Source organism: Scyliorhinus canicula, chromosome 24 (assembly GCF_902713615.1).
Source record: "Scyliorhinus canicula chromosome 24, sScyCan1.1, whole genome shotgun sequence".
Taxonomy (NCBI): domain Eukaryota; kingdom Metazoa; phylum Chordata; class Chondrichthyes; order Carcharhiniformes; family Scyliorhinidae; genus Scyliorhinus; species Scyliorhinus canicula.
The window spans coordinates 4,301,417-4,313,459 of record NC_052169.1 but is presented as its reverse complement, the minus strand read 5'-3'; the positions used below and the strand labels follow the sequence as shown (position 1 = coordinate 4,313,459).

The following is a 12,043-nucleotide window of genomic DNA, read 5'->3' as shown; positions in this document are numbered from 1 at the left end:
GGAACTGTGTGTGTGGGTGTGTGTCTGGGTACGTGTGTGTGTGTGGGTGTCTGTGTGTGTGGGTGTGTGTCTGGGTACGTGTGTGTTCACATTCTGGTGTAAAGTGTTGTTCACCAGTATCGAGCCTCAGTGTAATTTTCAGATTTATCCTGTTGTCTCTGACCAGTTCAGCCCTCCCTCAGCGAGTGCTGTTTGTTTAGTTCCACTGCTTCCTGTGGGACTGCAGGGAGATTTCAGTGTTTTCTCAAAACAGCCCAGCCTCTCTCTCTCTCTCCCCCCCACCCCCATCCCAGTACTTCTTCAGCCTTTTATTAATTTAAATCTTTGGTTTCTCACTGGACCCTGCACCTCCCCCACTCCCTGCCACACGCGGCTTAAACTGGGCAGGCGGGGAAGGGTGGGCGAGGCCCTGTTGTTCCGAGTTCTGTTGAGTTTTATTTCCGATGCTGCCCAAGGTGCTGACTCATTCTGGCCCCCAGCCGGACCCCTTCACAAATGCCACTGATTTAGGCGCAAGCCGGGCCGTCGGCATCAGCAGGGTATTCGGCTCTGGAAGGCATCACACTCTGGTTGGGTCCTTACCAGATATCCACCTCACCACCATTTCCAAGAGGGATCACAAAATAGGAATCAGAAACAGGTGGCAGGTGCCTCCGGATAATTTCTGGTGATTCCAGTGAGAGATTCCAGATCAGGGTTTGAGTCCGGCACATTCCTGTTCTTTAGAACATTACCGAATGGGGCCACGCCCTCGCCCCTCCCCATCCCTGTAACCTCCTTCAGCTCAACAATTCTGGCCTCACGCACAGCACCGATTAATTGCTGACCATTGGCGGCCGTGCCTGCAGCTGCCTGGGCTTTGTTCTTAGAATCATAGAACCCCTACAGTCCCAAAAGCTCTGCGCCTCCCTCCCTCTTCCTTCACCTACATTTGGCCAAACCTTTTGCCGCCTGTCTTGATATCGCCGTTCGTGGCTTGGTGTCGAACCTTGGCTGAGTTATGCTGCTGTGAAGCGCTTTGGGATCTTTTCTGATACTAAAGGTTATCTATAAATGCCAACGTATCGGAGTCGTTGTTGTCACTTCCCAGCTCCTTACTGTTGGGCAGCGATGACAACGTGCCTGAACACTGGGAGTGTGTCACACTGTCAACTAGGTCACCAGCTGAGAGCAAGAACAATAATTTCGAAGCAACAGAAACAGAAAATTCACCGTACGCTAAGAATCAAGGGGGAGAAAAAGGACAGGAATTCCTCTGGAAAACCCACACATTCCGGCAGAATGTGAAGAGAAAAGGTGAGATAATGGCTTGGACACCGGCCCTTCAGTACTCGCCAGCAACTCTTTTTTTTTTTAACAACTTCAACTGGTTCTGAAACATAAATAAAGGCAAATAAATATACAGCAACGGCTCTGGGGCCCTGTGCTGTACTGTTCTATGTTCTGACAACATCCCAGCTATAGTACTGAAGATTTGTACATCCAAACCAGCCGTCTCCCCAGCCAAGCTGTTCCAGTACTGTCTGGCTGGGTATGTCCTGTCCACAGAGAGCAGGGAGAAACCATTTCAGTAAATCAGCTCCATCAGTCTACTCTCAACCGTCAGTAAAGTGATGGAAGGGGTCGTTGACAGAGCTATCAAGCAACACTTACTCAGCAATAACCTTCCCACTCACGTTCAGCTTGTGTTTTGCCAGATTGCATCCTTGGTCCAAACACGTGCAAAAGAGCTGAACACTGGAGGTGAGCTGAGCGTGACTGCCCTCGATGTTGAAAGAGCTTTTGAACAAGTGTGGTATCAAGCAACCCCAGCAAAATTGAAAATGAAAATCGCTTATTGTCACAGATTTAGGCTTCAATGAAGTTACTGTGAAAAGCCCCTAGTCGCCACATTCCGGCACCTGTCTGGGGAGGCTGGTACGGGAATCGAACCGCGCTGCTGGCCTGCTTTAAAAGCCAGTGATTTAGCCGAGTGAGCTAAACCAGCCCCTGATTGAAGTCAATGTGAGTCAGGGAGAAAACGTCCCACTGGTCGGAGTCATACTTGGCACAAAATAAGATGGTTCTGGTGGTTGGAGGTCAATCATCTCAGTCCCGGGACATCACTGCAGGAGTTCCTCAGGGTGCTATCCCCAGCCCCAACCATCTTCAGCTGCTTCATCAATGACCTCCCTTCCATCATAAGGTCAGAAGTGGGGATGTTTGCGGCTGACTGCACAGAGTTCAGCACCATTCGCGACTCCTCAGATAATGAAGCAGTCCCTGTCCAAATGCAGCAAGACCTGGACAACCTGGCTTAGACTGATCAAGTAACATTCACATCACACAAGTGCCAGGCAATAACCATCTCCAACAAGAGAGAATCTAACTGTTAGATATTTGGTGTTAGCCACAAAGCAAAAAAGGAGATGGGGTTGCCACACTTGATGTTCTTAAAAACATAGTGCGGGGTTTATTAAGAGATGTTGCTGCTACAGAGTGAGATGGCGAACTCCCCCAAAAGTCATAAAATGCTCCTCTGACGTCATTATGTATCACATGACATTTCACCAGCAAACAGTGTTACTTGAATACATAACATTAACCATCTCCCCTTGACATTTCAATGGCATTACCATCACTGAATCCCCCACTAGCAACATCGCAGGGGTTACCAATGATCAGAAACATAACTGGACCCAACTATATAAATACTGTAGCTACCAGAGCAGGTCAGAGCCTGGGAAGGGAGAGTGACTCACCTCCTGACTCCCCAAAGCCTGTCCACCATCTACAAGGCACAAGTGAAAAAAAAAATGAAAATTGCTTATTCTCACGAGCAGGCTTCAATGAAGTTACTGTGAAAAGCCCCCAGTCGCCACATTCCGGCGCCTGTCCGGGAGGCTGGTACGGGAATTGAACCGTGCTGCTGGCCTGCCTTGGTCTGCTTTCAAAGCCAGCGATTTAGCGCAGTGTGCTAAACAGCCCCTAAACAAGTCAGGAGTGTGATAGAATATTCTCCACTTCCTGGATGAGTGCAGCTCCAACAATACGCAAGACGGTCAACATCTGGGCAGCACGGTGGCCTAGTGGTTAGCACAACCGCCTCACGGCGCTGAGGTCCCAGGTTCGATCCCGGCTCTGGGTCACTGTCCGTGTGGAGTTTGTACATTCTCCCTGTGTCTGCGTGGGTTTCACCCCCACAACCCAAAAACGTGCAAGCTAGGTGGATTGGCCACGCTAAATTGCCCCTTAATTGGGAAAATGACTAGGTACACTAAATTTATTTTAAAAAAGGTCAACATCATCCAGGACAAAGCAGTTCATTTGACTGACACCCTATCCACCACCTTAAATATTCACTCCCTCCACCGCCGACGAACAGTGGCAGCCCTGTGTACCATCTACAAGATGCACTGCAGTAACTTGCCGAAGCTCCTCAGACAGCACCTTCCAAACCCACAACCACTACCATCTAGAAGGACAAGAGCAGCAGATACCTGGGAACCCCACCACCTGGAGGTTCCCCTCCAAGTCGCTCACCATCCCGACTTGGAAATATATCGGCCGTTCCTTCACTGTCACTGGGTCAAAACCCCGTAACTTCCTAACAGCACAGTGGGTGTACCTACACCACAGGGACTGCAGCGGGTTGAAGGCAGCTCCCCACCACCTTCTCAAGGGTAACTAGGGATGGGCAATAAATGCCAGCGAAACCCACGTCCCATTAGCAAAAAAAAAATTACCAGCCAACTATTAAAACTCTTTCAGTGCAATTTTTATTTACTTTCAAATGCAAAGAAAATATCAGAATCCAAAACTGACGTCAATCCACTTTAAGGGACTTCAGGTCAAGCTCCCTGCGAGGTAATAGGTAATAGGCAGGCACAGGAACAGGGCCACAGGTTTGCTCGAGACGGACAGGACTGCACGATTCTTGCCTGGAAGTTTAAAGAGAGATAATATTTAGCACTAAATTCACCTCCTTTACTCCCCCTTCCGCCCCCATCTCAGCAATTGGCTTAAGATGCCGAGGGACTGTTATCTCTGACTGGACTGTCTGGACCTGGAGTCTCAGAATAAGGGGGAGATCATTTAAATCTGAGATGAGGAAAAATCCTTTCACGCAGAGGATTGTGTGGGTTTAGACCCTAAGAACATAAGACATAGGAGAATAATTAGGCCACTCGGCCCATCGAGTCTGCTCCGCCATTCAATCATGGCTGATATTTTCTCATCCCCATTCTCCTGCCTTCTCCCCATAACCCCTGATCCCCTTATTAATCAAGAACCTATCTCTGTCTTAAAGACACTCAGTGATTTGGCCTCCACAGCCTTCTGCGGCAAAGAGTTCCACAGATTCACCACCCTCTGGCTGAAGAAATTCCTAACCCAGAGTGCTGTGGATTCTCAGACATTGAGACTGGGAGTGATAGATTTTTGGTCTCTAAGGTATGGGAATACGGCGCTGAGGTGAAAGACTGGACACAACCTTTTTGAATGGTGAAGCAGGCTTGAGGCCTACTCCAGCTCCTATTCCCATGTGACCTCACCCGCGTGGCCATTTTCCTGGCGGAGGCAGTGAATGTCAGCAGCAAGCTCGGAGGGTACGTGTTCAAGATCCACTCCAGAGATTCGAGCACATAATGCAGACTGACACTCCGGAGCAATGCTGGGGGGGTGCTGCAATGCTGAGGGAGTGCTGCAATGCTGAGGGAGTGCTGCAATGCTGGGGGAGTGCTGCAATGCTGGGGGAGTGCTGCAGTGCTGGGGGAGTGCTGCAATGCTGAGGGAGTGCCGCAATGCTGGGGGAGTGCTGCAATGCTGAGGGAGTGCTGCAATGCTGGGGGAGTGCTGCAGTGCTGAGGGAGTGCTGCAGTGCTGAGGGAGTGCTGCAATGCTGGGGGAGTGCTGCAATGCTGAGGGGGTGCTGCAATGCTGAGGGGGTGCTGCAATGCTGAGGGAGTGCTGCAGTGCTGGGGGAGTGCTGCAATGCTGGGGGAGTGCTGCAATGCTGGGGGAGTGCTGCAATGCTGGGGGAGTGCTGCAATGCTGAGGGAGTGCTGCAATGCTGGGGGAGTGCTGCAATGCTGAGGGAGCGCTGCAATGCTGAGGGAGTGCTGCAATGCGGGGGGAGTGCTGCAATGCTGAGGGAGTGCTGCAATGCTGAGGGAGTGCTGCAATGCTGGGGGAGTGCTGCAATGCTGAGGGAGTGCTGCAATGCTGAGGGAGTGCTGCAATGCTGGGGGGAGTGCTGCAATGCTGGGGGAGTGCTGCAATGCTGAGGGGGTGCTGCAGTGCTGGGGGAGTGCTGCAATGCTGGGGGAGTGCTGCAATGCTGAGGGAGTGCTGCAATGCTGAGGGAGTGCTGCAATGCTGAGGGGGTGCTGCAGTGCTGGGGGAGTGCTGCAATGCTGGGGGAGTGCCGCAATGCTGAGGGGGTGCCGCAATGCTGAGGGAGTGCTGCAATGCTGGGGGAGTGCTGCAATGCTGGGGGAGTGCTGCAATGCTGAGGGGGTGCTGCAATGCTGAGGGGGTGCTGCAATGCTGGGGGAGTGCTGCAATGCTGGGGGAGTGCTGCAATGCTGGGGGAGTGCTGCAATGCTGGGGGAGTGCTGCAATGCTGGGGGAGTGCTGCAATGCTGAGGGAGTGCTGCAATGCTGGGGGAGTGCTGCAATGCTGGGGGAGTGCTGCAATGCTGGGGGAGTGCTGCAATGCTGGGGGAGTGCTGCAATGCTGGGGGAGTGCTGCAATGCTGGGGGAGTGCTGCAATGCTGAGGGGGTGCTGCAGTGCTGGGGAAGTGCTGCAATGCTGGGGGAGTGCTGCAATGCTGGGGGAGTGCCGCAATGCTGGGGGAGTGCTGCAATGCTGAGGGAGTGCTGCAATGCTGAGGGAGTGCTGCAATGCTGAGGGAGTGCTGCAATGCTGAGGGAGTGCTGCAATGCTGAGGGAGTGCTGCAATGCTGGGGGAGTGCTGCAATGCTGGGGGAGTGCTGCAATGCTGGGGGAGTGCTGCAATGCTGGGTGAGTGCTGCAATGCTGGGGGAGTGCTGCAATGCTGGGGGAGTGCTGCAATGCTGGGGGAGTGCTGCAATGCTGGGGTAGTGCTGCAGTGCTGAGGGAGTGCTGCAATGCTGGGGGAGTGCTGCAATGCTGGGGGAGTGCTGCAATGCTGGGGGAGTGCTGCAATGCTGGGGGAGTGCTGCAATGCTGAGGAAGTGCTGCAGTGCTGAGGGAGTGCTGCAATGCTGGGGGAGTGCTGCAATGCTGAGGAAGTGCTGCAGTGCTGAGGGAGAGCTGCAATGCTGGGGGAGTGTTGCAATTCTGGGGGAGTGCTGCAATGCTGGGGTAGTGCTGCAATGCTGGGGGAGTGCTGCAATGCTGGGGGAGTGCTGCAATGCTGAGGGAGTGCTGCAATGCTGGGGGAGTGCTGCAATGCTGAGGGAGTGCTGCAATGCTGGGGGAGTGCTGCAATGCTGAGGGAGTGCTGCAATGCTGGGGGAGTGCTGCAATGCTGAGGGAGTGCTGCAATGCTGAGGGAGTGCTGCAATGCTGGGGGAGTGCTGCAATGCTGAGGGAGTGCTGCAATGCTGGGGGAGTGCTGCAATGCTGAGGGAGTGCTGCAATGCTGAGGGAGTGCTGCAATGCTGAGGGAGTGCTGCAATGCTGAGGGAGAGCTGCACTGCTGAGGGAGTGCTGCAATGCTGGGGGAGTGCTGCAATGCTGAGGGAGTGCTGCAATGCTGGGGGAGTGCTGCAATGCTGAGGGAGCTATAAATGTTAGCCCAAGGCCTCACCTGCCCTCTCAGCTGGGATCCCTACTTCAATGAAGTGTAGGGAAGTTCTCTCCCGTGTCCTGGTTAACACTAATCCCTCAACCTACATTCTTAAATCAGATTATCTCTCAACGCAATGCTGATTCATCCAAACTTTCAATAACCAGGAGACACAAAGTGATGGAAACGTGGGCTTTATATTTGTGCCGGGCAGGCGAGTTTCAACACTCCTCGCCGGACATCGCAGAACACAGACCAATGGAAAACCTCGTACCTGATCCAGAAATTGATTTTGAATGCAATGTGCCTCCAGAAACAGAGTCCAGCATCAATGTGCAAGCTTCGACAGCACCTTCCAAACCCTTGACCTCTACTCTATAGAGAGGGACAGGGCAGCAGACACAGGGGAACCCCCCCCCCCCCCCCCCCCCCCCTTGCAAGTACCCCTCTGAGCCACTCACCACCCTGACTTGGAAATCTCTCGGCCGTTCCTTCACTGTCGCTGGGTCAAAACCCTGGAGCTCCCTCCCTAACAGCACCGTGGGCGTACCTACATGGACTGCAGATTTGAAGGAGAAGGCGGCTCACCGCCATCTTCTCAAGGGAAATTAGGGATGGGCCTAGCCAGCGACACAGTGGTTAGCACAGTTGCTTCACAGCTCCAGGGTCCCAGGTTCGATTCCCGGCTTGGGTCACTGTCTGTGCAGAGTCTGCGTGGGTTTCCTCCGGGTGCTCCGGTTTCCTCCCACAGTCTAAAGATGTGCAGGTTAGGTGGGTTGGCTATGCTAAATTGTCCCTAGTGTCCAAAAAAGGTTAGGCAGGGTTACGGGGATAGGGGGGCTTAAGTACGGTGCTCTTTCCAAGGGCTGGTGCAGACTCGATGGGCCAAATGGCCTCCTTCTGCACTGTCAATTCTATGGCACCCGCATCCCGAGAATGAATTTTAAAATGTCAGGACCTGCCTGAGCTGGTCCACCCCCCCGGTGAATTGGTGTATGACACGTACCTCTCTGCTCCTGGTGAATCTCCCCGTCATATTGGGCTGCACTGACAGCTTGCCGCTGCTCCAGGCTCAGCTTCTCGTACTGTTTGCTGGTCACAGCAGAGGCCTGGGCATTGCTGAAGGAGGACAGTTGATCGGTGCTGAATACAACCTGCCGGTGAAGGGGGTGGGGGGGGGACAAGCACAGAATATCAGCGAACAAACCTTACTCTCCACAATCTTACAAATGAGAAACCTCCTAAGCATTTGTCACCAGACTGGGACGTACCAATCAGGAGCAGGAGGCGGCCATTCGGCCCCTCGAACCTGGTCCAAGCCCCTATAAAATCATGGCTGATCTGACCATAGCCGTAACTCCACATTCCTGCCGACTACCCCCGATAATCTTCCCCCCCCCTTCCGTCAGGAGCTGGGTGATTGGGCAATTGTTAGAATCTTAGCCTCATACAAGCCAGGGAGAGGCCATTTGGCCCATTGAGCAGGGCCAGCTCTTCAGTCGACCTATCGAATGAACCATCACCCCCGTGAGTGTTTCCCCGTCAATTATTTCCCTACTTCCCACTTGAAAGTTCCTATTGAATCTGCTTCCCTCGCCCTTTCAGGAAGCACCTTCCAGATCCCAACTCACGGTATGTATAAAAAAAAACTATCCTGATCTCCCGAGGGATTCTTTTGCAAATCAGCAAGGAATGGGCGGGCGTTTAGCAGTCAGACGTGGAGAAGTCTCTTCACTCAGATGATTACGAATCTTTGGAGGTCAATACTCCAAAAAGCAATGCATGGTCAGTTATTGAGGATTATCAAACCAGAGATTAAAAGGCTAGACAACGAGTCGCCCAGACTGGAAACGTCGGCTCCCTTCTCTCTCCACAGAGGCTGTCAGGCCAGCTGAGATTGTCCAGCATTTTCTGCTTTTGTTTCAGATTCCAGCATCCGCAGTATGGGAGGTGGTGGCTCAGTGATATTGTCACTGGAATAGTAATCCAGTGGATCCAGAGTACTCTGGGGTCCCAGGTTCAAATCCCGCCACTGCAGATGGTGATGTTTGAATTTGATAAAAATCTGGAATTTAAAAAATCTAACGATGATCAGGAAACCATTGCAATTGTTGTAAAAACCCATCTGGTTCACTAATGTCCTTTAGGGAAGGAAATCTGCCGCCCTTACCCAGTCTAGCCTACATGTGACTCCAGACCCACAGCAATCTGATTGACTTTTAACTGCCCCCTCCAGGGCAATTAGGGGTGGGCAATAAATGCTGGCACAGCCTGCGACGCCCACGTCCCATGAACAAATGAAAAAAAAAATTGCTTTTATCACAAAACCTCATCCTGTCATTGGCATTTTACTGTTTTGGGATCTTGCTGTGCAGCAATTGGCTGCCGTGTTCCCTACATCGCATTAATGGCTACACTGCAAAAGCCCGCCATTGGCCGTAAAGTGCTTTGGGACATCCTGAGGTCATGAAAGGTGCTGTAGAAATGCAAGTCTCTCTTCTCCTCCTTTAACCCAATTTTATTCCCGATGAGAAGACACGTTTCCCATTTTTGAGGACTTACTGCTAATTTGCTGGGTGTGATGAGAGAGATGGCGGAAGGCCGCAGCCCTTCGATCTGTTCCTCCACCAGCGAGGAGAGAGCGATGTCGGATAACCCAGCTGCAAGGGAATGAAAAGCAATGAGCTGGCTCCGCTCGACAAGCAGTGACCTCTGACACTGCGCAACATCGCCCAACGCACAAGCCAGTCAGCTGGCCCAATGCCAATGCGTATTACACCTCGGACTGGCTGCTTAACCAATCCGCTGTTTCCTCTGGCAGTTCCTCTGTACAATTTGGAGGCCGCTCCAGTCACCCTCACCCCCACCGCACCAATGTCTCCGCACTGTTAAGAGGGGCAGGTGAGGCCTAAGCCGGCCTTCTCATCCTGGCTCCAGCTGCAGCCCTCAAGAGGCCAATTCATCGAATCATAGAATTTACAGTGCAGACGGTGGCCATTCGGCCCATCAAGTCTGCACCGGCCCTTGGAAACAGCACCCCATTAAGCCCGCACCTCCACCCTATCCCCATAAACGAGTAACCCCACCCAACCTTTTCTTTGGACACTAAGGGCAATTCAGCACGGCCAATCCACCTAACCTGCACATCTTTGGACTGTGGGAGGAAACCTGAGCACCCGGAGGAAACCCACGCAGACACGGGGAGAACGTGCAGACTCCGCACAGACAGTGACCCAAGCCGGGAATCAAACCTGGGACCCTGGACCTGTGAAGCAACAGTGCTAGCTACTGTGCTACCGTGCTGCCCTTTAATTATTATTCACTTAATGACCACTTTCTGCCTTGCCTCAATTTTGAGGCTGGTCTGAGGGTTCCAGGAGCATTGGAGGGGGGGGGGGGGGGGGGGGGGGGGAGTTGGAAGACCCAGTGCTTCACCTTGGCAGGGTCTTGGGATAAACGTGTGGTACTGCCCACTTCTTGTGGGGGTAGCACAGTGGCTGGCACTGCTGCTTCCCCACTCCAGGGTCCCGGAATCGTTTCGCGGCTTGAGTGACTGTCTGTGCGGAAGTCTGTACGTTCTCCCGTGTCTGCGTGGGTTTCCTCCGGGTGCTCCGGTTTCCTCCCACAGTCCAAAGATTTAGGGCAGGTTTAGTTATGGGATTACAGGGATATGGTGGGGAGGACAGCAGAGTGGAGATGGGCAGTGTGCTCATTCAAAGGGCCGGTGTAAACTTGATGTGCCGAATGGACTCCTTCTGCACTGTCGCGTTCCCTGGATTTGTTGTGACAACAAAACAGGCTGCCTGAGAGTGCATGCGGACGTGACTCAGTTGTATGTTTCAAAAGAAAATTGGATAAATACCTGGAGGAAAGAATTGTATATCTGTGGGGAAAGGTCCGAATCACACCCTGCCACTGATAAAGTAAACTCCTTCCGCACTGTCCCCATCAAACACTCCCAGGATAGGTACAGCACGGGGTTAGATACAGAGTAATGCTCCCTCTACACTGTCCCCATCAAACACTCCCAGGACAGGTACAGCACGGGGTTAGACACAGAGTAAAGCTCCCTCTACACTGTCCCCATCAAACACTCCCAGGACAGGTACAGCACGGGGTTAGATACAGAGAATGCAATGGAGTATCTCTAACATAAGTTTACATGGGTCAGTCTCAACTCTGCGAACACTGAGAATATGTCTTTGAGAGGGTGTTGTGCAGAGGAGGAATGTCACAGGTAAACATGCCAACGTGCTGTTCATTGAGTTCGCAATTCCACATTGAATGGCGATAGGAGAGCAATCCTGATTACCTGCAATTGAGCCAATTTCAGTGAAGATTTCAGCTCCCCACTTGCTGATGGGTCCAAAGGCCTGGGGTTGAGTGGTGAGGATGGCCAGGGCCTCCATTTGAGCTTCAGTGCATTTCAGAATCAAACCACCAATGAACAAGACAGCCTTACTGAAATGAAAATAAGGAACACATATCAACAGCACAGTATCAGCTTGTCAGTTACACCCTGTATTAACAGCACAGTGTCAGCATGTCAGTTACACTCTGTATCAACAGCACAGTATCAGCATGTCAGTTACACTCTGTATCAACAGCACAGTGTCACCATGTCAGTTACACTCTGTATCAACAGCAGTGTCAGCGTGTCAGTTACACTCTGTATCAACAGCACAGTGTCACCGTGTCAGTTACACACTGTATCAACAGCACAGTGTCAGCGTGTCAGTTACACACTGTATCAACAGCACAGTGTCAGTGTGTCAGTTACACTCTGTATCAACAGCACAGTGTCAGTGTGTCAGTTACACACTGTATCAACAACACAGTGTCAGCGTGTCAGTTACACACTGTATCAACAGCACAGTGTCAGCATGTCAGTTACACACTGTATCAACAGCACAGTATCAGCATGTCAGTTACACTCTGTATCAACAGCACAGTGTCAGCGTGTCAGTTACACTCTGTATCAACAGCACAGTGTCAGCATGTCAGTTACACTCTGTATCAACAGCACAGTGTCAGCATGTCAGTTACACTCTGTATCAACAGCACAGTGTCAGCGTGTCAGTTACACCCTGTATCAACAGCACAGTGTCAGCGTGTCAATTACACCCTGTATCAACAGCAGTATCAGCATGTCAGTTACACTCTGTATCAACAGCACAGTGTCCGCCTGTCAGTTACATCTGTATCAACAGCACAGTGTCAGCGTGTCAGTTACACCTGTATAAACAGCACAGTGTCAGCGTGTCAATTACACCCGTATCAACAGCAG

General features: G+C 52.0%; 1 protein-coding gene across 3 annotated transcripts in view; it reads right to left on the bottom strand.

Moving 5' to 3' along the window:
* Positions 1-3,735: 3,735 nt before the first annotated feature.
* LOC119956912 (stereocilin-like) overlaps positions 3,736-12,043 on the bottom strand; it is an 81,747-nt gene continuing 73,439 nt past the window's right edge. For 2 of the 3 annotated variants that reach the window (XM_038784475.1, XM_038784476.1), the window contains 4 exons: positions 11,069-11,217; positions 9,319-9,416; positions 7,763-7,910; positions 3,736-3,920 (listed from right to left, as the gene is read on the bottom strand). In XM_038784475.1, coding sequence (XP_038640403.1) covers positions 3,826-3,920; positions 7,763-7,910; positions 9,319-9,416; positions 11,069-11,217 — 490 coding nt within the window. In that variant the 3' untranslated portion in view covers positions 3,736-3,825. Of the gene's footprint in view, positions 3,921-7,762; positions 7,911-9,318; positions 9,417-11,068; positions 11,218-12,043 lie in introns of those variants that run through there. The other variant, XR_005458707.1, reaches the window with a different exon arrangement.